The sequence below is a fragment of the Scyliorhinus torazame genome, chromosome 11, assembly GCF_047496885.1.
Source record: "Scyliorhinus torazame isolate Kashiwa2021f chromosome 11, sScyTor2.1, whole genome shotgun sequence".
NCBI lineage: Eukaryota > Metazoa > Chordata > Chondrichthyes > Carcharhiniformes > Scyliorhinidae > Scyliorhinus > Scyliorhinus torazame.
The window spans coordinates 193,087,187-193,114,287 of NC_092717.1; the positions used below are offsets into that span (position 1 = coordinate 193,087,187).

At 48.4% G+C, this 27,101-nt stretch overlaps 1 protein-coding gene across 3 annotated transcripts in view; it reads right to left on the minus strand.

Moving 5' to 3' along the window:
* The window catches only part of LOC140385748 (corticotropin-releasing factor receptor 2), a 391,042-nt gene that overhangs the window by 76,539 nt on the left and 287,402 nt on the right, over positions 1–27,101 (minus strand). For 2 of the 3 annotated variants that reach the window (XM_072468214.1, XM_072468215.1), the window contains 2 exons: positions 18,319–18,425; positions 9,482–9,599 (listed from right to left, as the gene is read on the minus strand). In XM_072468214.1, coding sequence (XP_072324315.1) covers positions 9,482–9,599; positions 18,319–18,425 — 225 coding nt within the window. Of the gene's footprint in view, positions 1–9,481; positions 9,600–16,155; positions 16,253–18,318; positions 18,426–27,101 lie in introns of those variants that run through there. The other variant, XM_072468216.1, reaches the window with a different exon arrangement.

Genomic DNA, 27,101 nt, shown 5'->3' on the forward strand with positions numbered 1-27,101 from the left:
CTCGAATGCTCCCCAACCCCCCCCCGCGCCCCATGTACGACCCGCAGGTGCAACCACTTTGGGTCCCGGCCACCGCTGTCCTCAGAGAAGAGGGAGTCCTGCGTGTTCCTAACGCTCCCCAACCCCCCCAGCGCCCCATGTGCGACCCGCAGGCGCCGCCATTTTGGGTCCCGGCCACCACGAGGGGAGGAGGGGCGCCGCCATCTTGGACCACCCCAGACCTGTGCGACGCATGGGGGCGGCCATTTTGTCCACCCCCGCCGCCATCTTGTGACCCCCCAGCCATGTGCGATGCATGGGGGCAGCCATCTTGTTCACCCCCGCCGCCATCTTGGACGGCAACAACGGACCCCAGTGTCGACGGCTCCACGGGGTTCGAAGAAGACGCTCAAACATTACGATCACGTCTGGCTTCAATGATGCTGGACCAAGCTCGGCCCCGGACGCTCCAGACGACGACGACAATGGTGCTGATAAACGGGCACGAGACACCATGCCTGGTCGACTCCGGGAGCACGGAGAGCTTTATCCACCCCGACACGGTAAGACGCTGTTCTTTGACCATCCGTCCCAGCGCACAAAAGATTTCCCTAGCTGCAAGATCCCACTCCGTACAGATCAAAGGCTTCTGCATAGTTACCCTAACGGTGCAAGGGAGGGAGTTCAAAAACTACAGGCTCTACGTCCTTCCCCAACTCTGCGCCCCCACATTACTGGGATTAGACTTCCAGTGCAATCTGCAGAGCCTAACCTTCAAATTCGGCGGCCCAATACCCCCACTCACTATCTGCGGCCTCACAACCCTCAAGGTTGAGCCCCCATCCTTGTTTGCAAACCTCACCCCGGATTGCAAACCCGTCGCCACTAGGAGCAGACGGTACAGCGCCCAGGACCGGACCTTCATTCGGTCCGAAGTCCAGCGGCTACTGAAGCAAGGCATAATCCAGACCAGCAATAGTCCCTGGAGAGCACAGGTGGTAGTAGTAAAGACAGGGGAGAAGCAAAGGATGGTCATAGACTATAGCCAGACCATCAACAGGTACACACAGCTAGATGCGTACCTTCTCCCCCGCATATCCGACATGGTCAATCGGATTGCCCAATATAAGATCTTCTCCACCGTGGACCTCAAGTCCGCCTACCATCAGCTCCCCATCCGCCCAAGTGACCGCAAGTACACAGCCTTCGAGGCAGACGGGCGATTATACCACTTCCTAAGGGTCCCATTTGGCGTCACAAACGGGGTCTCGGTCTTCCAACGAGAGATGGACCGAATGGTTGATCAACACGGGTTGCGGGCCCCGTTCCCGTATCTCGACAATGTAACCATCTGCGGCCACGATCAGCAGGACCACGACGCCAACCTCCAAAAATTCCTCCAGACCGCTAAAGCCTTGAACCTCACGTATAACGAGGACAAGTGCGTTTTTAGCACAAACCGGCTAGCCATCCTGGGCTACGTAGTGCACAATGGGATAATAGGCCCCGACCCCGAACGTATGCGCCCCCTCATGGAATTTCCCCTCCCGCACTGCTCAAAAGCCCTAAAACGCTGCCTGGGGTTCTTTTCATACTACGCCCAGTGGGTCCCCCAGTATGCAGACAAGGCCCGCCCCCTAATACAGACCACGACCTTCCCTCTGTCGACAGAGGCTTGCCAGGCCTTCAGCCGCATCAAAGCGGATATCGCAAAGGCCACGATGCGCGCCACCGACGAGTCCCTCCCCTTCCAGGTCGAGAGCGACGCCTCCGATGTAGCTCTAGTGACCACCCTTAACCAAGCGGGCAGACCCGTGGCCTTTTTCTCCCGAACCCTCCACGCTTCAGAAATCTGCCACTCCTCAGTGGAAAAGGAAGCCCAAGCCATAGTGGAAGCTGTGTGACATTGGAGCCAAATCTGCGCAGAGTGCAAACCGCACTTTTTCAGGCCGGATGGTACGCACCTGATTAAGGCTTCCCGCCCCTTTGAACGCCTTAGTCTGGATTTCAAAGGACCCCTCCCCTCCACCGACCGCAACACATACTTCCTTAATGTGGTGGACGAGTACTCCCGCTTCCCATTCGCCATCCCCTGCCCTGACATGACTGCGGCCACAGTCATTAAAGCCCTGAACACCATATTCACACTGTTCGGTTGCCCCGCATACGTCCACAGTGACAGGGGGTCCTCCTTCATGAGTGACGAGCTGCGCCAGTTCCTGCTCAGCAACGGTATAGCCTCGAGCAGGACGACCAGCTACAACCCCCGGGGAAACGGGCAAGTAGAGAGGGAGAACGGCACTGTCTGGAAGACCGTCCTACTGGCCCTACGGTCCAGGGACCTCCCAGTTTCACGGTGGCAGGAGGTCCTCCCGGACACTCTCCACTCCATCCGGTCACTACTGTGTACTAGCACTAACCAAACGCCTCATGAGCGCCTCCTTGTCTTCCCCAGGAAGTCCTCCTCTGGAACGTCGCTGCCGACCTGGCTGGCGGCCCCAGGACCCATCTTGCTCCGAAAACATGTGCGGGCGCACAAGTCGGACCCGTTGGTCGAGAGGGTTCACCTCCTTCATGCGAACCCGCAGTACGCTTACGTGGAGTACCCCGACGGCCGACAGGACACGGTCTCCCTGCGAGATCTGGCGCCCGCCGGCAACACACACACCCCCCCGACACCAATCACCCCCTCCCTGCCACCGGCGCACCCCGCGAGCGCCCCCTTCCCAGGAGGATCGGTCCTCCTCCCAGGCCCGACCAGTAGTGAAGCCGAAGCTGAAACCGTAAGGCTCCCGGAGACGACAACACCGGAACAAGCACCACCACCACCACCGGGGCCGAGGCGATCGACACGGACGACCAGACCGCCCGACCGATACGTGGCGTCGATCTAACACTACAATATGTGGACTTTTAACGAGAACATTTTGTCTTTTTCTCCTGACGATTACTGTAAATAGTTCGAAACAAAAAAAAACCTTGTACATACTGTAATGACATGCGAAAGTTTTCCTCCCAGGACCAGCCTTGTAAACCCTTACCACCATGCGAAGCATCACCCCGCCGGGTTCATTTTTAACAAGGGGTGAATGTGGTAGTATGCATTAGGGGTCATGTGGGACTGTGAAGCCGTGATGTCATTGGCTGACAGATCCCGGTTCCTGGTTGGCCGTTGACCTCTAGCTCCGCCCTGAAGGCGGAGTATAAGAACCAAGAGTCCTCCCCCGCAGGCCAGTCTGCTACTGAACTGCAGGGGAACAGTCACGCTTAATAAAGCCTCATCGACTTCACTCTATTCGTCTCTCGGAGTCTTTGTGCGTTACAATGGGCACGATTTAACGGCTGCAGCAGATCAGGGTGCGCCGGTTAAATCGAGAACTGGGCTGGGCGCGAATCGGTTCACGATCTAACAGGTCTACTCCCATTGGCGGGTTCCGGATCCTCATAACTGTGATGAAAGCCCTTTCTAACGGCCACCTGGGAACTAACCAGCGAGAAATTGCCTAGGTATTATTTAGCACTCCTATTTAAAAACATGAAGCTAGCGCAATAGCTGCTGAGGTGACCTGAGGAGGTGAGCAGCCATTTCCATTTCCCGGCATGCAGCCCAGGGGCAGAGGAATTGCTTCCCCAGTGCATGGGGGTGTGTGGGGAAGGGGAACTCCTCAGGGTGAGACAGGTGGGGGTGGACATCTTAGGTTGGTGGTCAGGATCTGCCTACTGAGGTAATATGGGCCGAAGTTAGAAATAGGAAAGGAGCGGTCACATTGTTAGGAGTTTTCTGTAGGCCCCCAAATAGTAATAGAGATGTGGAGGAAGAAATTGCAAAACAGATTATGGATAGGTGTGGAGGTCTCAGGGTAGTTGTCATGGGTGACTTTAACTTTCCAAATATTGATTGGAACCACTATAGGTAGAACAGTTCGGATGGGGTAGTTTTTGTACAGTGTGTGCAGGAGGATTTCCTGACACAATGGGCGGGATTCTCCCCTACCCTGCAGGGCGGGGGGCCCGGCGTGATGGAGTGGCAGGAACCACTCCGGCGTCGGGCCGCCCCAAATGTACGGAAGTCTCCACACCTTTAGGGGTCAAGCCCTCACCTTAAGGGGCTAGGCCCGCGCCGGAGCGGTTTCCGCTCCACCGGCTGGCAGGAAAGGCCTTTGGCACCACGCCAGCCGGGGCCAAAAGGTCTTCGCCGGGCGACGCGGGTCCGACAAGAGGGGGGGCCACATTGGATTTGGTACTGGGTAATGAACCGGGCCAAGTGTTAGATTTGTTTGGGAGAGCACTTTGGAGATAGTGACCACAATTCGGTGTCTTTCACTATTGCAATGGAGAGGGATAGGGCCATATGGCAGGGCAAGGTTTATAATTGGGGGAGGGGTAATTATGATGCGATTAGGCAAGAATTAGGAAGCATAAGATGGGAACAGAAACTGTCTGGGAAAGGCACAAATGAAAAGTGGAGCTTGTTCAAGGAACGAATACTGCGTGTCCTTGATAGGCATGTTCCTGTCAGGCATGGAGGAAATGGTCGTGTGAGGGAACCATGGTTCATAAAAGAGGTTGAATGTCTTGTCAAGAGGAAAAAGGAAGAGTATGTAAGGATGAGAAAACAAGGTTCAGTAGGGTCGCTTGAGAGTTACAAGGTAGCAAGGAACAAGCTGAAAAAAGGGCTCAGGAGAGCTAGGAGGGGGCATGAGACGTCCTTGGTGGGTCGGATCAAGGAAAACCCCAAGGCTTTTTACTCTTATGTTAGAAATAAAAGAATGACCAGGGTGAGGGTAGGGCCGGTCAACGACAGTAGTGGTAACTTATGCATGGAGTCAGAAGAAGTAGGAGAGGCGTTGAATGAATACTTTTCTTCAGTGTTCACAAAGGAGAGGGGCCATGTTTTTGAGGATGAGAGTGTGATACAGGCGGGTAGGCTGGAGGAGGTAGATGTTCTGAGGAAGGATGTATTCGAAATTTTGAAAAACCTGAGGGTCGACAAGTCCATTGGGCCAGAGGGGATATATCCAAGGATTCTTTGGGAGGCAAGAGATGAGATTGCAGAGCCTTTGGCTTTGATCTTTGGGTCCTCGCTGTCCACGGGGATAGTGCCAGAGGACTGGAGAGTGGCGAATGTTGTTCCTCTGTTCAAGAAAGGGAATAGGAATGACCCTAGTAATTATAGGCCGGTTAATCTTACTTCGGTGGTCGGGAAGATAATGGAAAAGATCCTGAAGGATAGGATTTATGACCATTTGGAAAGATGCAGCTTAATCCGGGTTAGTCAACACGGATTTGTGAAGGGTAGGTCTTGCCTCACAAATTTGATTGAATTCTTTGAGGAGGTAACTAAGTGTGTAGATGAAGGTAGAGCAGTTGATGTCGTATACATGGATTTTAGTAAGGCGTTTGATAAGGTTCACCATGGTCGGCTCATGAAGAAAGTAAGGAGGTGTGGGACAGAGGGAAATTTGGCCAATTGGATAAGTAACTGGCTATCACATAGAAGACAGAGGGTGGTGGTGGATGGAAAATTTTCAGACTGGAAACCAGTTACCAGCGGTGTACCACAGGGATCAGCGATGGGCCCTCTGCTATTTGTGATTTTTATCAATGACTTGGAGGAGGGGGCTGAAGGATGGGTCAGTAAATTTGCTGATGACACCAAGATTGGTGGAGTAGTGGATGAGGTGGAGGACTGTTGTAGGCTGCAAAGAGACATTGATAGGATGCAGAGCTGGGCCGAAAAATGGCAGATGGAGTTTAACCCTGATAAGTGTGAGGTGATGCATTTTGGTAGAAAAAATTTGAAGCAGGGTCAACGGCAGGGTTTTGAGGAATGTGGAGGAACAGAGAGATCTTGGGGTTCATGTCCACAGATCTCTGAAGGTTGCCACTCAAGTGGATAGAGCCGTGAAGAAGGCTTATAGTGTGTTAGCGTTTATTAACAGGGGGCTTGAGTTTAAGAGTCGCGGGGTTATGCTGCAACTATACATGACCCTGGTGAGACCACATTTGGAGTATTGTGTGCAGTTCTGGTCACCTCATTATAGAAAAGATGTGGAAGCATTGGAAAGGGTGCAAAGGAGATTTACCAGGATGCTGCCTGGTTTGCAGGATAGGTCTTATGAGGAAAGGTTGAGGGAGCTAGGGCTTTTCTCTTTGGAGCGGAGGAGGATGAGAGGCGACTTAACAGAGATTTATAAGATAGTGAGGGGGATAGATAGAGTGGACGTTCAGAGACTATTTCCTCGGGTGGATGTAGCTGTTACAAGGGGGCATAACTAAAATTCAGGGTGGGAGATATAGGAGGGATGTCCGAGGTAGGTTCTTGACTCAGAGAGTAGTTCTGATGTGGAATGGACTGCCTGCTGTGATAGTGGAGTCGGACACTTTAGGAACTTTCAAGCACATGGAGCACACCAGAATGACAGGGAGTGGGATGGCTTGATCTTGGTTTCGGACAATGCTCGGCATAACATTGAGGGCCGAAGGGCCTGTTCTGTGCTGTACTGTTCTATGTTCTATGTCATCCCTGGGCTAAGGGGATGAGGGGTTCAGCGTCTGTAGGGCCATCCTCCATTATTGTGCATACCCATACCTGGGGAAATTACAGCTGCTGCCTGTCTGTCCTACCAAACACTTCCAGGATAGCGCCCTGTTCGTGCTTATGTGCTGGAGGTGTGTTTAACTCCCTTGGGCTGTGAGTAGCCTCTGGCTGCACATCTGAAGGCTACTGCTAATGAGGAATTGTGAGCAAGTCACAGCTTTTGAGTGGCTGTCGGCTGTTTTCTGTGTGCTCCTGCTTATGGCTGGCAAAAAAGAAGGCCTAGTCTTTGTTTGCTGCTGCCTCTTCTGCTTCTGTGGCCTGGGGTATCTGGCACCTCTGCAGTGCTGGAGGGAGGGAGGAGGGGGGCGGGGGAGAGGGGGGCAGGGGGAGGTGCTGTACTGATACTACCTCTGGACTAGTAATCCAGAGACCCAGAGTCCCACCTTGATAGATGGTGAAATTTGAATTCAATTTTTAAAAAATCTGGAATTAAAAGTTTAATGATGACCATGAAACCATTGTCGACTGTTGTAAAAACCCATTTGGTTCACTGATGTCCTTTAGGGAGGGTAATCTGTCATCCTTACCTGGTCTGGCCTACATGTGACTCCGGATCTACAGCAATGTGGTTGAACGTGGTTGAATCTTAAATGCGCTCAGGGAAGGGCAATAACAAACCAGAGACACCCACATTTCATGAATTGAAGGGGAGAGGGGTTCCTTTCTCCGAGCTAAGGAAGTGAACGAGGGGGAGTGACTCGGATATTACTGCAGCAGTCTGAACAGTTTGTACCAAGGTATTGTTGATGATGGTCTGCGGTCCTCAGCTCTCCAGTTGCTGCAGGTTGTGTTTTCTGTGTAGCTCCTGCTTTAAGCATCAAACTGATTGCAGGCTTAATTCTGTTCACCCTTTGCTGCCCTTCTGCCTCTTTGGTCGGGGAGGAGGCAATGTAGCTCAGTTTCCTTGCTGCCGGACTGAAGGGCGGTGAGGGGTGCCTTACTCTGAGCTAAGAAAGAGAACAGTGAGGTGTGACTCGGATACTACTGTGGCTAACTGGGGGCTGTGTGCTCGCTGTCTTATTGCTTGTTCGCTGTTTCATGCTGTTGTGTGTAGTTTGTCTCCTTTGCAACTGTGTACAGTTGGTTACTTCATTGTGTTGCTTGTTTCTTGTCTTAGAAATCATTTTTCACCTTGCTTTGTCTTTTTTGTGCAAAGGAACTGTTAATAAACTAAAATATACCCAAGTGGCTACAGGTTGTGTTTTCTGTGTGCTCCTGCTTTTGGCTACAAAACTGGCTGCAATTTTCTTTGCTGCTGCTGTCCCTATCCCCAAAAGGGGTCTACGGTCTGGAGTCTTGGGGCTCCTGCTGTGGCCAGAGGAATATCACCGCAACCATGGGGTTAGTGTGTGGACCAGGGGAGGAGACCTGATCATGGTCTCCCTAATATTCTGGGCAGAGGTCTACGGTCTGGAATCTTGGGGGTGAGTGTCCTCTAGTACTGCTTGCTTGGTGAATGGCAGTCTGGGGCGAAGGCGGGAGGGAATATGAGAGTCCCAGGGCGGAAACCCTAACTGATTGTTGGTCGACCTTCTTCTCCAATTCCTTCCAGCAACCAAGATGGATGGTGTTGTTGACCCTGCAGTGGTGGCCTTTGCAGCCCTGGTGGCACCGTGGAGAAGGCGGCAACAGTGTCGCGCAGGCTGGAGGTGGCAAACCATCTGCAGGGGGCTGCTGCACATCAAGCTGAGGAGGAACCCAGGGGGAGACACCAGTGACGGCCCATGGTGTCCAGGCATTGTTTGTCATTTGCGCACACCGGGGCATCAGGGAGTGCCTTTCTTAAACAGGACGGGGTTCCACTCCCTGAATGTTCAACCCTTGTGGGGTGGGGGGGGTGCGGTGATATGCTGCAATGTGCCAGCTGCCGACTTGTTGGGGTGGGGGGTGGGGGGGGGGGGGGGGGGGTGCGGGAGGTCAGGCGGATGGCAGGCGGGAACTGATGGCTGGTGTTATCTTACCCTTGCAGCCCGGTGGAGCTTATTGGTCTTCTTCCCAAATGGAACAGCGGTCCTCCTGGTCTCGCTGTCCGAACTGACGGTCACTGCCACTGCCTCCCAGGTGGCACTGGTGGACCGGTTGCTGGTCCTCTGACCACTCTTGGGAGAACAGGGTGTCCAGTCTCACCTTCACGGCATCCAGCAGCCTGGCCAGATCGGCGCCCCCAAGGCGTGGAGCAGGTCTACGTGGTGCCATGGTAGTGTGCTGTCTGGGAGTGAGTTTGGAGGGAAGGAGCATTTATGAGCAGCTCCCCCTTGTTAGCGGGAGCTGTCAGGCTTGGTTCCGGCAAGTCAGCTGGCAGGACAGCCAGTACCGCGGTGAAGCTCGTGGGGGATTAATTTTCTAAGTGCCATTAAATACGGGCCGCGGTTCCGCCGGCCCGTACATTGGGACGTCGCGCCCGATGTGACACTTGGAAGTGAAATCACGCCCAATAAGTGCAGTTTCCTCAGTGAATGACAGATGTGCAAATTTAAATCTGCTTCCATAACCACCCCCCAGCCCCCCCGGTGATTTGGATAAGCCAGAGACCGCGTCCCACATTGTGAAAATTCAGGTCGATGAGTCTGAACAATTAAAATTGGCAATCTATTTGAGGTTGTGAAGATGAACCCAATCATATTATCATCCTATACCTAAGCTATCACATTTTTCCAGGACAGGTCAGTGCATATCGCTTGGGGTGGGAATGCTGGATGGTTACATTTTTCCTTTTCTAACCAAGTGATGACACCAATTGCGGTAATCCCATTCCTGACCCCTGCTGAGATCAGCTAATTCAGTACATAGCAGCAATGGAACAGACGTACAAACCTCCTGGTCTGTATTGCCCAGTTACACATTGCCAGCCAATTATGAACTTAAGCCAATGATGGCCTGGATTCTACTCTAAGAGTTTACCTCATTGTTCTCATGTATCTGATGATCAACCATTTGCAGCACAAACCACATGGAATTCCTCAGTATGAAAGTGGTTATCAAGTTCCAATGAATGATATTCCGAAGGCATCGGATGCTCCTGCAGTAGCCAATACAAAGAAAAGAAAGAGCAATTAAAAGTTATGCTGAGTTTGCTCACAACCATGGGTCCGAATTTTACACTGAACGTGCAGCTGCGTGCCCAAACCTGGAATCACGTGAAAAGACATTGTGCATGCGACCCAGCGTCATCATGCTCGAGAGCAACGTTATGGTCAGCAGGCACGTACAGTACTTTTCACTGCACTTCAGTACATGTGACAATAAATCAAATCAAAATCAAATCAAATCAAATCAAGCGGAAATTGGATTTGAGAAGGAGACATGTGCAGGGCTATGAGGAAGAGGCAAGGGAATGATACTAGGTGAAATGCTCCTTTGGAGGGCCAGCACAGATACAAGAGGCTGAATGGCTTCCTCTGTAATTCAACCATTCCATCATTCTGTGAGGGAGAAAGTAATGGAAGGATTTGTTGGTGGGGTGAGGTGAAGTATGGTTGGAGGAAGCTGGTGTACAGTTGGAGGAAGCTGGTGTATGGTTGGAGGAGGCTGGTGTATGGTTGGAGGAGGCTGGTGTATGGTTGGAGGAGGCTGGTGTATGGTTGGAGGAGGCTGGTGTACAGTTGGAGGAAGCTGGTGTATGGTTGGAAGAGGCTGGTGTACGGTTGGAGGAGGCTGGTGTATGGTTGGAGGAGGCTGGTGTATGGTTGGAGGAGGCTGGTGTATGGTTGGAGGAAGCTGGTGTATGGTTGGAGGAGGCTGGTGTATGGTTGGAGGAGGCTGGTGTATGGTTGGAGGAAGCTGGTGTATGGTTGGAGGAGGCTGGTGTATGGTTGGAGGAGGCTGGTGTATGGTTGGAGGAGGCTGGTGTATGGTTGGAGGAGCCTGGTGTATGGTTGGAGGAAGCTGGTGTATGGTTGGAGGAGGCTGGTGTATGGTTGGAGGAGGCTGGTGTATGGTTGGAGGAGGCTGGTGTATGGTTGGAGGAGGCTGGTGTATGGTTGGAGGAGGCTGGTGTATGGTTGGAGGAGGCTGGTGTATGGTTGGAGGAGGCTGGTGTATGGTTGGAGGAAGTTGGTGTATGGTTGGAGGAGGCTGGTGTATGGTTGGAGGAGGCTGGTGTATGGTTGGAGGAAGCTGGTGAATGGTTGGAGGAGGCTGGTGTATGGTTGGAGGAGGCTGGTGTATGGTTGGAGGAGGCTGGTGAATGGTTGGAGGAGGCTGGTGTATGGTTGGAGGAAGCTGGTGTATGGTTGGAGGAAGCTGGTGTATGGTTGGAGGAGGCTGGTGTATGGTTGGAGGAGGCTGGTGTATGGTTGGAGGAGGCTGGTGTATGGTTGGAGGAGGCTGGTGTATGGTTGGAGGAGGCTGGTGTATGGTTGGAGGAGGCTGGTGTACAGTTGGAGGAAGCTGGTGTATGGTTGGAGGAGGCTGGTGTACAGTTGGAGGAGGCTGGTGTATGGTTGGAGGAGGCTGGTGTCTGGTTGGAGAAAGGTGGTATATGGTTGGAGGAGGCTGGTGTATGGTTGGAGGAAGCTGGTGTACAGTTGGAGGAAGCTGGTGTATGGTTGGAGGAGGCTGGTGTATGGTTGGAGGAAGCTGGTGTATGGTTGGAGGAAGCTGATGTATGGTTGGAGGAGGCTGGTGTATGGTTGGAGGAAGCTGGTGTATGGTTGGAGGAGGCTGGTGTATGGTTGGAGGAAGCTGGTGTATGGTTGGAGGAGGCTGGTGTATGGTTGGAGGAGGCTGGTGTATGGTTGGAGGAAGCTGGTGTATGGTTGGAGGAAGTTGGTGTATGGTTGGAGGAGGCTGGTGTATAACATAGAACATAGAACATAGAAAATACAGCACAGAACAGGCCCTTCGGCCCACGATGTTGTGCCGAACCTTTGTCCTAGATTAATCATAGATTATCATTGAATCTACAGTGCAGAAGGAGGCCATTCGGCCCCACTGAGTCTGCACCAGCTCTTGGAAAGAGCACCCTACCCAAACTCAACACCTCCACCCAACACCAAGGGCAATTTGGACATTAAGGGCAATTTATCATTGGCCAATTCACCTAACCCGCACATCTTTGGACTGTGGGAGGAAACCGGAGCACCCGGAGGAAACCCACGCAGACACGGGGAGGACGTGCAGACTCCGCACAGACAATGACCCAAGCCGAAATCGAACCTGGGACCATGGATCTGTGAAGCAATTGTGCTATCCACAATGCTAACGTGCTGCCCTGCTGGTGTATGGTTGGAGGAGGCTGGTGTACAGTTGGAGGAAGCTGGTGTATGGTTGGAGGTGGCTGGTGTATGGTTGGAGGAGGCTGGTGTATGGTTGGAGGAGGCTGGTGTATGGTTGGAGTAGGCTGGTGTATGGTTGGAGGAGGCTGGTGTATGGTTGGAGGAAGCTGGTGTATGGTTGGAGGAGGCTGGTGTATGGTTGGAGGAAGCTGGTGTATGGTTGGAGGAGGCTGGTGTATGGTTGGAGGAGGCTGGTGTATGGTTGGAGGAGGCTGGTGTATGGTTGGAGGAAGCTGGTGTATGGTTGGAGGAGGCTGGTGTATGGTTGGAGAAAGGTGGTATATGGTTGGAGGAGGCTGGTGTATGGTTGGAGGAGGCTGGTGTATGGTTGGAGGAAGCTGGTGTATGGTTGGAGGAGGCTGGTGTATGGTTGGAGGAGGCTGGTGTATGGTTGGAGGAGGCTGGTGTATGGTTGGAGGAGGCTGGTGTATGGTTGGAGGAGGCTGGTGTATGGTTGGAGGAAGCTGGTGTATGGTTGGAGGAGGCTGGTGTATGGTTGGAGGAAGCTGGTGTATGGTTGGAGGAGGCTGGTGTATGGTTGGAGGAGGCTGGTGTATGGTTGGAGGAGGCTGGTGTATGGTTGGAGGAAGCTGGTGTATGGTTGGAGAAAGGTGGTATATGGTTGGAGGAGGCTGGTGTATGGTTGGAGGAGGCTGGTGTATGGTTGGAGAAAGGTGGTATATGGTTGGAGGAGGCTGGTGTATGGTTGGAGGAGGCTGGTGTATGGTTGGAGGAAGCTGGTGTATGGTTGGAGGAGGCTGGTGTATGGTTGGAGGAGGCTGGTGTATGGTTGGAGGAGGCTGGTGTATGGTTGGAGGAGGCTGGTGTATGGTTGGAGGAGGCTGGTGTATGGTTGGAGGAAGCTGGTGTATGGTTGGAGGAGGCTGGTGTATGGTTGGAGGAGGCTGGTGTATGGTTGGAGGAAGCTGGTGTATGGTTGGAGGAAGCTGGTGTATGGTTGGAGGAGGCTGGTGTATGGTTGGAGGAAGCTGGTGTATGGTTGGAGGAGGCTGGTGTATGGTTGGAGGAGGCTGGTGTATGGTTGGAGGAGGCTGGTGTATGGTTGGAGGAGGCTGGTGTATGGTTGGAGGAGGCTGGTGTATGGTTGGAGGAGGCTGGTGTATGGTTGGAGGAAGCTGGTGTATGGTTGGAGGAGGCTGGTGTATGGTTGGAGGAAGCTGGTGTATGGTTGGAGGAGGCTGGTGTATGGTTGGAGGAGGCTGGTGTATGGTTGGAGGAGGCTGGTGTATGGTTGGAGGAAGCTGGTGTATGGTTGGAGGAGGCTGGTGTATGGTTGGAGGAGGCTGGTGTACAGTTGGAGGAAGCTGGTGTATGGTTGGAGGTGGCTGGTGTATGGTTGGAGGAGGCTGGTGTATGGTTGGAGGAGGCTGGTGTATGGTTGGAGGAGGCTGGTGTATGGTTGGAGGAGGCTGGTGTATGGTTGGAGGAAGCTGGTGTATGGTTGGAGGAGGCTGGTGTATGGTTGGAGGAGGCTGGTGTATGGTTGGAGGAGGCTGGTGTATGGTTGGAGGAGGCTGGTGTATGGTTGGAGGAGGCTGGTGTATGGTTGGAGAAAGGTGGTGTATGGTTGGAGGAGGCTGGTGTATGGTTGGTGGAGGCTGGTGTATGGTTGGAGGAGGCTGGTGTATGGTTGGAGGAGGCTGGTGTATGGTTGGAGGAGGCTGGTGTATGGTTGGAGGAGGCTGGTGTATGGTTGGAGGAAGCTGGTGTATGGTTGGAGGAGGCTGGTGTATGGTTGGAGGAGGCTGGTGTATGGTTGGAGGAGGCTGGTGTATGGTTGGAGGAGGCTGGTGTATGGTTGGAGGAGGCTGGTGTATGGTTGGAGGAGGCTGGTGTATGGTTGGAGGAAGCTGGTGTATGGTTGGAGCAGGCTGGTGTGGAGTATAAAGACTGGCATAGGTTAGTTGAACTGAATGGTCTGTTTCTGCGTTGTACATTCTATGTAATGAGGGGTGGGATTCTCCGACCCCCCGCCGGGTCGGAGAATCGCCGGAGGCTGGCGTGAATCCCGCCCCCGCTGTATCCCGAAGTCTCCGCCACCAGAGATTTGGCGGGGGCAGGAATCGCGCCTTGCCGGTCGGCGGGCCCACCCCCGCCGATTCTCCAGCCCGCGTTGGGCCGATGTCCCGCTGCTGGAATGCCTGTCCCGCCAGCGTGGATTAAACCACCTTTTGAACGGCGGGACAAGGCGGCGCGGGCGGGTTCCGGGTTCCGGGGGGTGGGGGGGGGGCGGGCGATCTGGCCCCGGGGGGTGACCCCACGGTGGCCTGGCCCGTGATCGGGGCCCACCGATCCGCGGGCGGGCCTGTGTCGTGGGGGGCACTCTTTTCTTCCGCCTTCACCATGGTCTTCACTATGGCGGAGGCGGAAGAGACCCCCTCCCCTGCGCATGTGCGGGGATGACGTCAGCAGCCGCTGACACTCCCGCGCATGCGCGAACATGCGTCGCCCGACGAAGACCTTTCGGCCCCGGCTGGCGTGGTGCCACAGGCCTTTCCTGCCAGCCGGTGGAGCGGAGACCGCTCCGGCGCGGGCCTAGCCCCTCAAGGTGAGGGTTTGGCCCCGAAAGGTGCGGAGACTCCGCACCTTTGGGGCGGCCCGACGTCGGAGTGGTTCCCGCCACTCCATTACGCCGGGACCCCCCGCCCCGCCGGGTACGGGAGAATCCCGCCCGAGATGTCGATTATATGCAGTCATTAAAAAATAACTGGCTTTTACAAAATCGGCAAGTGAGCTGTCAAAATAGCCAGTGGTTTTAGTGCATTTAAAGCAGTGCCTTTGCCAGAGATGCTGTGGTGATGATAAATACTGCCATTTCTCTGATTTAAGCTTACTAATATAATAGAAGGTATAAATGGTGTGGACTGTAATTGCATTTAAATCTTTGAAAAGGGGTATAAATAGGAAAAGAAGCCATCTCAGTTGGTTTGTGAGATACAGATTTTGAATATCACATTTAGATTTGTCACTTGTTCCAAGGTACAGTGAAAAGTATTGTTCTACGTACAGGCAGATCGTTCCATACATGAAAAACATAGGACATATGATAGATGTAAATACTTAGACACAGATATCAGGTGAAACATACTGAGTGAAATAATACACAGTAGAAAAGATGAGTGGAGAAATCAGTTCAGTCCATTAGAAGGTCATTCAGGAGTTTGGTAACAGCGGGCAAGAAGCTGTTTTTGAGTCTGTTAGTGCATGCTCTCAGAATTTTGTATCTTCTGCCGGAGGGAAGAGGTTGGACGAGAGAATAACCCGGGTGGGAGGGGTCTTTGATTATGGAGCCCGCTTTCCTAAAGCAACGGGAGGTGTAGACAGAGTCAATGTACGGGAGGCAGGTTCACATGATGGACTGGGCTGTGTTCACAACTCTCTGTAGTTTCTTGCGGACTTGGGCCGAGCAGTTGCCATACCAGGCTGTGATGCTACCAGATAGGATGCTTTCTATGCTGCATTTGTAAAGAATGATAAGAGTCAATGTGGGCATGCCGAATTTCCTTTGTTTCCTGAGGAAGTATAGGCGCTGTTGTGCTTTCTTGGTCGTAGCGTCGACGTGGGTGGACCAGGACAGATTTTTGGTGATGTGCATACCTAGGAATTTGAAGCTGTCAACCATCTCCACCTTGGCACCATTGATACACGCAGGAGTGTGTACAACACTTCACTTCCTGAAGTCAATGACCAGCTCCTTAATTTTCCTAACATTGAGGGAGAGATTGTTGTCATTACACCATGGTGCTAGGTTCTCTATCTCCCTCCTGTACTCTGACTCCTTATTGTTTGTGTTCCGTCCCACTATGATTATGTTATTTCCAAACTTGTAGATGGAGTTGGAGCCAACTTTTGCCATGCAGTCACTTGTGTGTAGGGAGTATCGTAGGGAGCTAAGTATGCAACTTTGTGGGGCCCCAGTATTGAGGACCATTGTAGAGGAGGTGTTGTTGTTTATCCTTACTGATTGTGGTCTATGGGTCAGGAAGTTGAGGATCCAGTTGCAGAGGGAGGAGCCAAGTCCTAGGTTTTGGAGTTTTGATATGACCTTGGCTGAGAGTATGGTGTTGAAGGCGGAGCTTAGCTGGGATTATGGTGTTGAAGGCGGAGCTGTAGTCAATAAATAGGAGTCTGATGTAGGAGTCCGTGTTGTTGAGATGCTTCAGGGATGAGTGTAGGGCCAGGGAGATAGCATCTGCTGTGGACTGGTTGTGGTGCTATGCGAATTACAGTGGATTAAGGCATTCTGAGAGTATGGAGTTGATGTGTCTCATGACCAACCTCTCGAAGCACTTCATCATGATAGGTGTCAAGGCCACTGGTTGGTAGTCATTGAGGCACGTTGCCTGGTCCTTCTTTGGCACCAGTATGATGGTGGTCATCTGAAGCAGGTGGGAACCTCGGAACGGAGTAGGGACAGGGTGTCCGTGATCACATCCGTCAGTTGGTCCATGCAGTATCTGAGTGCACGACCAGGTAGTCCGTCAGAATCTGTGCTTTCTGACACATTTGTGTCCAGCTAAATAGACATCATATTGTACCAACTCAGTCTCTCTCTTATACATAACAAAAATATAAAATGCTGGAAATACTCAGTAGGTCTTGCAGCATCTTTGAAGAGAGGAGCAGAGTTAACATTTCAAGTTGATGACCCTTCATCAAAACAGGGAGAAGTTAGAAATATAGATATTGAGATTGAATGCGAGAAGAGTTAGTCATACAGGGTCAGAGGGAATGGTGATGGAGGAAGAAAATGAGCAAACAAACAAAAGATCTGCCTAGGACAACTGTTCTGCTGCCTGAAAGAGAAAATAAGTAAGAAACCTAAACAGGCAAAGAAAAAGAACGGGGGCCAGAGATTACGGTCTGAAATTGTTGAACTCAATAATCAGCCTGAAAGGCTGCAAAGCGTCCAATTGAAAGATGAGGTGCGTTCAATTGAAAGATGAGGTGCCTCCCTCCCAGCAAGCAGAATTTTGTGAGATGCCAGGGCTCTTGCCTGCTGGCTGGAGATTTGGCGAGAGACATGCACTGCCAATTTTATGAAGGCCCTCCCAATCACCAAATTAATCAGGCAATGGTGAGGCCAACAGTGAGCCTTCCCTGTAATCAAGATCTTGGGGGTGGAGATCTCGCTTATCAAGAGCTACCAGCCAATTGGTGCCCAATAGCTCTAGGACTGGATTTTCCAGGCCCGGCATGGTGGGCCCCACTGTGGCTTATGCAACGGACCATTCAAACTGCCAGTCATGTTGGAGGGACCAGAAGGTCCTGCTGTCAGAGGGGCTGGAAAATTATAGTCCTTCTGTTCAGTGGCACAGAAGGGGAGGCAATGGTTGCTGCCGGAAGGACAGGCACTGGAGCCTCAGGATTGTGTTGTGATCCAGGCTGGAGGTAAGTAATATTGGGGTTGCGGGGTAGGCAGCAAGGGCAGGACTTTTGGTTCTCAGTGGCTCCCCCTCCCATCTGCCTCTTTCCCAATGTCCAGTCCTTCGATCAGGCACAGAGTGCCTTTGATGAGGAACGCCACCACTCCTCCACCCCCTGGAGGTGACAAGCGCTCCACACAGTTGTAGTTGTCATTCACATCTCATAGCAACAGGCCCGCCTGCAACTGGATTAACTACAGCTGGGCAAGTTCACCACGGGCCTGCTTGCTGGAACGTAGTGCGGATGGAGGCGGGAAGGCAGTAGGTCCTGCTGTGCCACCATCCCAAAAAAGTACATGTCCTTCCCAAATTCAAACTCGCCACCAGTGAGAGCACAAGATCCCATCCAGCGTTTCTCTTTTTGGGCTCTTTTATTTTCATTGCTGTAAATGATAAATGAATAAAACAATAAACCAAGGTCATATCTCATAAGTGGACAAGCTAGCTCCCCGCAAGAGGAGGAAGCACATGAATGGAATGATGAATGTGTACTGTAAATCGTTGTGGATGAGATTTCTAGAAACTTGAAACACAGATGGAGCCCATTGTGGGAAAACGCTGTCTCCTCTCCCAGAAGGACACAGGCGTTGAATTAATTAATTGGTCAGTTTAGCCGGGGATTACACCCTTCTCGTACAAAAATGCAGAATAGTACAAAAATGCAGAGTACAAGGACAACTGTATATTTTCAGGTAAGTTGCTTAAAAACAAATCCAGAAGAAAACCTTCACGCGAGGAATTGTAAAAGTACAGAAATGCACCAACTGAGAAAACTACAGTTAGAGAATCAATTGCGCTGTTTGAAGGTGGATAGTTACTTGACAAGTATTAAGGAGCACAGAGAAGGCAAGGTAAGCTGGAATGAGAAGTGGGCAGCTAACAAAATGTCGGTCAAACTGGATGAATTAGCCTATTTTCCAAACATATTATCGTTCACCAAGGTCAGATTTGATGGCCAATTGTGAACATCCTAGCACATCTTGTTGGCTAACGAAGTAATGTCAAATTCACACACCTCAAGTAAAGAAAAAGTACAAAGGCGACGATGAGGGCTCCAACCGAGATGCAGTGACCCAGATAGTTGATGATCAGGGCAATCTTGAAGTGGACCAGGTATTTCCTCTGAAACAAAACATAACATTTTTATATTTTTTCTTCAGTCGTTTTAGATAAAACTCTTGATCATGCGTTAATTTTAATGATAAGAGGCATGTGGGCCACTAAGGCCTTTGGACAATTGCTCAAAGCGAGAGCGCCGGCATACCGAGGCCCAGAACAATTTTGACTCTAGGGCCTTATTTAAATATTTGGGCTCTGATTCTTGCCTAATCATGGCACATGGCTAAACGCGCTCAGGTTCTTGCCTAATCCTGAGGCAAAGCAGTCCCACAGTTTCCTTGTTTTAAAAAAATTAATTTACGGATGTTGGCTTCGCTGCTTTGGCCATCATACAATGCCCTCCCAGCATTTGTTGCTCCCTCGCCCCAGAACGAAACTTAGGAAAACATTTTAAGCTTGCATTATTGGATCCACTGGACTGGAAGCTGATGCTGTCATTCAGGCTAACTTCCAGGTGGGAAACCATGAAAGCCAAAAAGCACGTATTGGCGAAAGCTCCAGATTGTGCGGGAAAACCAGAACATCTGGCTTTTCTGTCCAAACCTCCAACCTTTTGCTGTTGTTAACGGCTTCTGGTAATATTCAGGCCTCACCTTTCAAAGGGCTAAATGAGCAAACAACTAAATAAAGTACATTGGGAAAGGTTACGATGATACTTCAGTGGAAGACAAATGTGCCATCTCTAAGGATACAATAAGAAATATACAGAAAGAAAAATTCACCCTAAAACAACAAGCTCAGAATAAGTAAATGTATATGTAATAGCAGAAGAACAATAGAGAAAATGTACAAGTTCTGTAGGAAATAGAAGAGGCGTGCTGAGATAAATATAAAAAAAACAATAATATTATAAAGCGTATTCACAGAAGGACAGAAATTCATAGAAAAAAAGCAAATGACAGCAGAGGCCAACTACACCATCGTATTATTTAAATTAAAGGACAGGTAGAAAAGGTTTCAAACTGAGGAAGGAAATTATTCAGAATGATTACTCCCTCTAGATATTACAAAAGGAAGACAGAAGCACCATGACCTCTCCAAAGAAAAAGTATTCCGAATACGATCAATGACTTCACTACGAATGAGATGGACGTCCGAACAAAGAACAAAGAACAAAGAAATGTACAGCACAGGAACAGGCCCTTCGGCCCTCCAAGCCCGTGCCGACCATACTGCCCGACTAAACTACAATCTTCTACACTTCCTGGGTCCGTATCCTTCTATTCCCATCCTATTCATATATTTGTCAAGATGCCCCTTAAATGTCCCTATCGTCCCTGCCTCCACTACCTCCTCCGGTAGTGAGTTCCAGGCACCCACTACCCTCTGCGTAAAAAACTTGCCTCGTACATCTACTCTAAACTTTGCCCCTCTCACCTTAAACCTATGCCCCCTAGTAATTGACCCCTCTACCCTGGGGAAAAGCCTCTGACTATCCACTCTGTCTATGCCCCTCATAATTTTGTATACCTCTATCAGGTCGCCCCTCAACCTCCTTCGTTCCAGTGAGAACAAACCGAGTTTATTCAATCGCTCCTCATAGCTTATGCCCTCCATACCAGGCAACATTCTGGTAAATCTCTTCTGCACCCTCTCTAAAGCCTCCACATCCTTCTGGTAGTGTGGCGACCAGAATTGAACACTATACTCCGGGGCAGGCTAAAGGGCTCAAAGCAATTGGTGCTGATAATTATCTTTTGTGAGAGACTAGTGAGGAGATTTGTGAGATACTGAATATTATGAATGAATCAATGGCTTCTGGGGATCCGTTAATAAGTTGAAAAGAGCCCGATGTAGTGCCACATTCAAAAAGGGTGACAAAATGGATATTGACCCATTTGACTCCTATTCCATGTAAAATAATAATCCGCATTATTTTAATATGTTTAATATGAATGGGTGAATGCCGCCTTATAAATGAATAACTATCTAAAATCAAGGCTAGTCTGTCATGGTAAGTATTTAGGTATGTTTATCCAACTTTGTTAGCTCATCGAACATTAGTGGATCTTCAAATATAAAGATGTTTCTTTTCAAGTCTGAACAAGCTAGATTAGTTTACAATAGTGTCTTGCCTTATAATGATGATGCTAATCCCCATTGCTCAGCAAGTTTGGGAATAGTAAACCGTTGGTCTCTGGAAGATATAACATTCAAAATTCCCAATCCCCATTCGATGATCATCTTTGACTAATTGATTCTCTGGTAGATCAGACCAACAGGTATTTTATGAGCAGTCATTTTCATTTTTCAGTACAACACTGAAACCACTTCACAACTGGATTCATCGAATTGTTAAATGTTACTGCACTGCGCTGAATAAGAATGTGTCAGCTGTCACTACAAATGTTGTTCTATGGCGTTCCTACCACCAAAACTGCACAATGGGGATTAAGGTACAAACTTCAAATGATCCTCCGTCAGTCCATTTTTTTTCTACAAATTTAAAGTACGCAATTCTTTTTTTCCGATTAAGGGGCAATTTAGCGTGGCCAATCCAACAACCCTGCATGCCTTTGGGTTGTGGGCGTGAGGCCCACGCTGACAGGGGTAGAATGTGCAAACTCCACATGGCCGGGATCGAACCTGGGTCATGGACGCCGTGAGGCAGCAGTGCTAACAACTGCACCACCATGTCACCCCCACACTGTCAGTCAATTTCTGGATGGGAAATTATCGTGAAACTGCAGCTGATCGATACTCTCCAAAGAAATGTATTGCTGTGCTGAAAAAAATATGATTGACTTCAAAAATAAGTATGTGAAATACAGATGACGAGATTATGAAAATTGGATTTTTGTCACAGTGTTGATATATGTATTTGTACACGTGTATTTGAGTCACTGTACGTGCTTGTACGTCTACACATTTTTATATATATGAAATGAAATGAAAATGAAAATTGCTTATTGCACAAGTAGGCTTCAAATGAAGTTACTGTGAAAAGCCCCTGGTCGCCACATTCCGGCGCCTGTTCGGGAAGGCTGTTACAGGAATTGAACCGTGCTGCTGGCCTGCCTTGGTCTGCTTTCAAAGCCAGCGATTTAGCCCTGTGCTAAACGGCCTATTATATATATTATATAATATATACATATCATGGTATCACCCATGCTTGAGTATTGATGTGTTATGTACTCTGGGATAACACAGGCTACAACTCGATGCAGCTTTGACCAAAAGATACTCCAGACCTTGAAGTAAGTTCAATGTGATTTATTGAACCATTAGCACAGTTCTCTGTGAGTTCGACTCTCCTGCTAATCTAACTAACCGTTGGGCGGCACGGTAGCACAAGTGACTAACACTGTGGCTTCACAGCGCCAGGGTCCCAGGTTTGATTCCCCGCTGGGTCACTGTCTTTGTGGAGTCTGCACATTCTCCCCGTGTCTGCGTGGGTTTCCTCCGGGTGCTCCGGTATCCTCCCGCAATCCAAAGACGTGCAGGTTAGGTGGATTGGCCATGCTAAATTGCCCTTAGTGTCCAAAAGGTTAGGAGGGGTTATTGGGTTACGGGGATAGGGTGGAAGTGAGAGCTTAAGTGGGTCGGTGCAGACTCGATGGGCCGAATGGCCTCCTTCTGCACTGTATGTTCTAATCTAATCTCTAACCAGTCTGCTCTAAGCCACGTGGTGGGTGTGATGCTTCTGATCTGCCCTGTCTGTGGAAAGAGGCAGAGCATGTGTGCCCTGTCCTTTTATATGGGTTGTGTAATGCCCCCTTGTGGTAGTATCACCTCTGGGTGTCTTGACTGCCCATTGGTCGTGTCCTATTCTATGTGTTCATTAGCTGTATTTCTGCATGTCATGACATCTCCGTTGCTCCCTCTAGTGTTTATTTAGTTGCAGTGTATTTACATATACCCCTTGTGTATATACAGCGATGCATATCACCACATCCCCCCTTTTTTCATGTTACATATTTTCTGTACAGTGTTAAAGAAAAATTTAACAAAAACAGGTAAATATGTGAAGACATTGTCATGTGAGAGTACCTTTAAGAAATGGATGATTAAGCAATGTACCTTTAAGAAATGGAGCTGATCATATTACTGAAGTGATGTCAGAGGGTGGGGGGAGCTGAGCTCACTTCCGCTTTTTGAGTTTCAGTTTGAGAACGCAGCTGGGAGTGTCTGTGTGTTTTTCTGCGAGCTGCAGGAAGAAACACAGAGCTGGTCTGTTGATTTCTGCAATCCAAAGACTATAAATATATTGAATGTAACCTAATGTGCTCCTATTTTTGAAGGTTTGAAGTCTTTTGGATGTTTAAAGGAACAGTTTGAAGGATTATTTAGTGTTGTAGTCTTTCGCGGTAATCTTTGAAGTAATGGGTGTTAAGATACTCAATGTTTGTTTTTAAAAGGTTAACTTGAGTTCATAGAATAAACATTGTTTTGTTTTTAAAAACTTGTCCATTTCTGCTGTGTCACACCTGGAGAGTACGCCGTGTGCTTCCCACACCACAATCTGTTTAAAGTTTTGGGTCGGTTGAACTCCATGAAACATGTTGGGGTTCTGTAATCCTGGACCCATAAAAATTGGGGGCTCGAGGGGGATAAAAGTCTATCGATTGGATTGGCTTAACAAACTTAAAGACAGTGAGGGGTGAGCATATTGCGGTTGCTTTTGAGGTGTGGTATTTTAGTTTAAGTGGAGAGTGTGTTGTGGACAATGGCTCTTTCAGAGGCTCAGGAGTTTTGGGGGGTGGACACGGTAACACGCAATACCTTACAGACAGAGACTAAAAGCATACTGTTAGAATTGGCAAAAGCATTGCAGTTAACATTGCCTGGCAAAATACAAAAAGATGAGGTACTTACCGCGGTAGTTGCGCATTTAAATTTGCCTGAGATACATTCTGACTCATTAGAAATGGCAAAGCTCCAGTTGTAGATTAAGCAATTTGAACATGAGAAAGAATTAAAGCAGCTTGAATATGCAATGAGAGAAAAAGAAAAGGAGAGAGAAGAAAGAAACAAAGAAAGAGATAGAGATAGAGAGGAAAAAGAAAAGGAGAGAGAAGAAAGAAACCGAGAAAGAGATAGAGAGGAAAGGGAAAAAGAGTTTGAACTTCATAAAATAGCTATGAAACATGAAAATCAGTTAAAATTGGCAGACGCAAAGGGAAACATACAGTTGGATGAGCTTGATGAGGATAGTGAGACAGAGTGTCATAGTCGAAGACATGGTGGGGATCTATTTAAATATGTCCAAGCATTGCCAAGGTTTGACGAGAAGGAGGTAGAAGCCTTTTTCATTTCATTTGAGAAGGTAGCTAAACAATTCAAATGGCCACAGGACATATGGGTATGCAAACAAAGCTGGTAGGTAGAGCGAGTGAAGTGTTTGCATCACTACCGGAGGAGGTATCTGGAATGTATGAGAAGGTGAAAAAATCCATCTTAGGTGCATATGAGCTTGTGCCTGAAGCTTACAAAGGTCTAGAAATTTAAGGAAAGAATTTGGTCAAACATACATGGAGTTTGAAAGGCTCAGAGAAATTTGGATAGGTGGATACGGGCTTTGAAAATAGACCAAACATATGAAGCTCTCAGAGAAATTATACTTTTGGAGGAGTTTAAAAATTCAATTCCTGATGTAGTGAGAACTCATGTGGAAGAGCCGTGGGTTAAAACTGCGAGATTAGCAGCAGAAATGGCAGATGATTATGAATTAGTTCATAAATCAAGGCTTGGTTTCCAACATCAGTTTCAGCCGGTGAGGGATAGAAACTGGGGACATGAGAAATACTCTAGTGGTAAAGGTAAAGGTGATCTGATGGGAGATAATAAAGAGAGTGTCCCTCAGATTAAAAAATAAATCCAGGAGGGTGGGAGAGAAATGAAAAGTTTCAAATGTTTCACTCTAATAAACTAGGCCATGTAAAGTCACAGTGTTGGTGGTTGAAGAAAAGCACTGGGAAGGCTGATGTGGTAAAACAGGATAAGACAGTGGGGTTTGTTAGAGTGGTAAAGGAAAGCCCAAGGGAGGCGAAGGAGGTGCAAACGATTGTACAGCCTGTTCAAGAAGTAATTGGTAAGAAGGTGCCAGATGTCTTTAAGGAATTTACTTGTGTGGGTAAAGTTTATTCATGTGGATCAGGAGGAGCAGGTAAAGAAGTCACAATTTTAAGAGATACAGGAGCTAGCCAATGTTTAATGGTAAGAGATGAGGAATTATTTAGTTTGGGAAGAATGTTGCCAGAAAAGGTGGTAATATGTGGAATTCAGGGTGAGAGGAGTAGCGTTCCGTTATATAAGGTAAGGTTGAAAGCCCAGTGAAGAGTGGTGAAGTGGTAGTAGGAGTAATAGAGAAACTATCTTGTCCAGGAATACAGTTTATCTTGGGTAATGGCATAGCTGGATCGCAGATGGGAGTGATGCCTACTGTGGTGGATAAGCCAGTGGAAAATCAGACAACTGAAGTGTTGAAGGACGAATATCCTGGGATTTTTCTGGATTGTGTAGTAACAAGGTCGCAAAGTCACAGGTTCAGACAAGAGGAGAAATCAAAGAGTGAAGGTGAAGTGGAAGTGCAATTATCAGAAACGATTTTTGATTAAATAGTTGAAAAAGAACAAGAACATGTGGAGGATGAGGCGGATATTTTTAGTTCAGGAAAATTGGCGGAGTTACAACAGAAAGATGTAGAAATAAAACGGATATATCAGAAAGCATATAGGGAAGAGGAATCTGAGAGTATACCAGAGTGTTATTACCGTAAAAGTGATGTCTTGATGAGAAAATCGGGACCTGTACATATGCAGGTGGATGAAAAGTGGGCAGAAGTTCATCAAGTAGTATTGCCTGTAGGGTATAGAAAGAAGGTGTTGCGAATAGCACATGAGGTACCAGTGGGAGGTCATTTGGGGATAAGGAAAACTCAAGCTAAAATCCAGAAACATTTTTATTGGCCTGGACTACATAAAGATGTAGTTAAATTTTGTCAATCATGTCACACATGTCAAGTGATAGGGAAACCTCAAGCAGTGATAAAACCAGCACCCTTAATACCCATTCCAGCATTTGAGGAACCTTTTACAAGGGTCCTAATTGATTTGTAGGACCGCTTCCTCAAACAAAATGTGGGAATCAATATCTTTTGACTATAATGGATTTGTCCACTAGGTTTCCAGAGGCCATTCCAGTACATAATATTACAGCGAAAAAGATTGTGGAGGAGTTACTTAAATTCTTTACTAGCTGTGGACTGCACACAGAAATTCAATCGGATCAAGGATCGAATTTTACCTCAAAGTTATTCAAAGAAGTTATGGATAGCTTAGGAATAAAACAATTTAAATCAACTGCGTACCATCCAGAATTGCAGGGAGCTTTAGAAAGGTGGCATCAGACATTAAAGACAATGTTGAGGGCTTATTGTCAAGATTATCCAGAGGATTGGGATAAAGGAATTCCATTCGTACTGTTTGCAATTAGGGATGCACCTACTGAGTCAACCAAATTCAGTCCTTTTGAACTAATTTTTGGTCATGAGGGAAGAGGACCACTTAAATTGATTAAAGAAAAATTGGTGGGTGAGAAATGGGAAATTACACTACTGGATTACGTGTCAAATTTTAGGGAACAATTAAATAGAGCAGGTGAATTGGCTAGACAACATTTGAAAGTTGCACAAAATGTGATGAAACGGGTAGCGGACAAGAAATCCAAAGTTCGTAGTTTTACCAGTGGAGATAAAGTTTTAGTGTTGTTACCAGTGGTAGGGGAGCCTTTAAAAGCTAGGTTTTGTGGACCGTATCAGATTGAAAGGAAATTAAGTGAGGTGAATTATGTGGTAAAAACACCAGATAGAAGGAAGACTCACCGAGTGTGTCATGTGAATATGCTTAAATTGCACTTTGAAAGGGAAGGAGAGAAAAAGGAGGTTTTAATGATTGTAACTCAAAGTGACGAACCAAATCCAGATGACTGTGAATTTGACATACCACAAATTAAATTGGAAAATGAGGATGTTCTTAAAAATTGGGATGAATTGTTAAGTTACCTTCCAGAGGAAAAGGTTTGTAGAGATAAATTGGGAAGTACTAAAATGGCTATACATGATATAGATGTTGGAAATGCTGTTCCTATAAAACATCCATATAGACTTAATCCTTTAAAATTGGCACAGGTTAACAAAGAAATTGAGAGTATGCTTAAAAATGGTATAATTGAAGTGGGTTGCAGCCAATGGAACTCACCCATAGTGATGGTACCTAAACCAGATAGTACCCAATGGTTGTGTGTGGACTATAGAAAGGTGAATGTAGGATCAAGAACGGACTCTTATCCTAACCCACGTTTGGAGGATTGCATTGAAAAAGTGGGACAATCCGCTTTTATTTCCAAATTGGATTTACGTAAAGGTTACTGGCAGGTACCTTTATCCGAAAGGGCGAAGGAGATTTCAGCTTTTGTGACTCCAGATGGGATATACCAATTCAAAGTTATGCCATTTGGCATGAAAGAACGCCCCAGCCACATTTCAACGGTTAACTAATACAGTCGTTTCTGGATTACCCAATTGTGCGGTATATATCGACGATCTGGTAGTTTTCAGCCAGACATGGAAAGAACAATTAAAACATCTTATGGAGTTATTCGATCGACTTCAGGAGGCGGGTTTGGTGAACTTAGCCAAAAATGAATTTGGAAAAGTCCAAGTCACTTTCTTTGGCCATA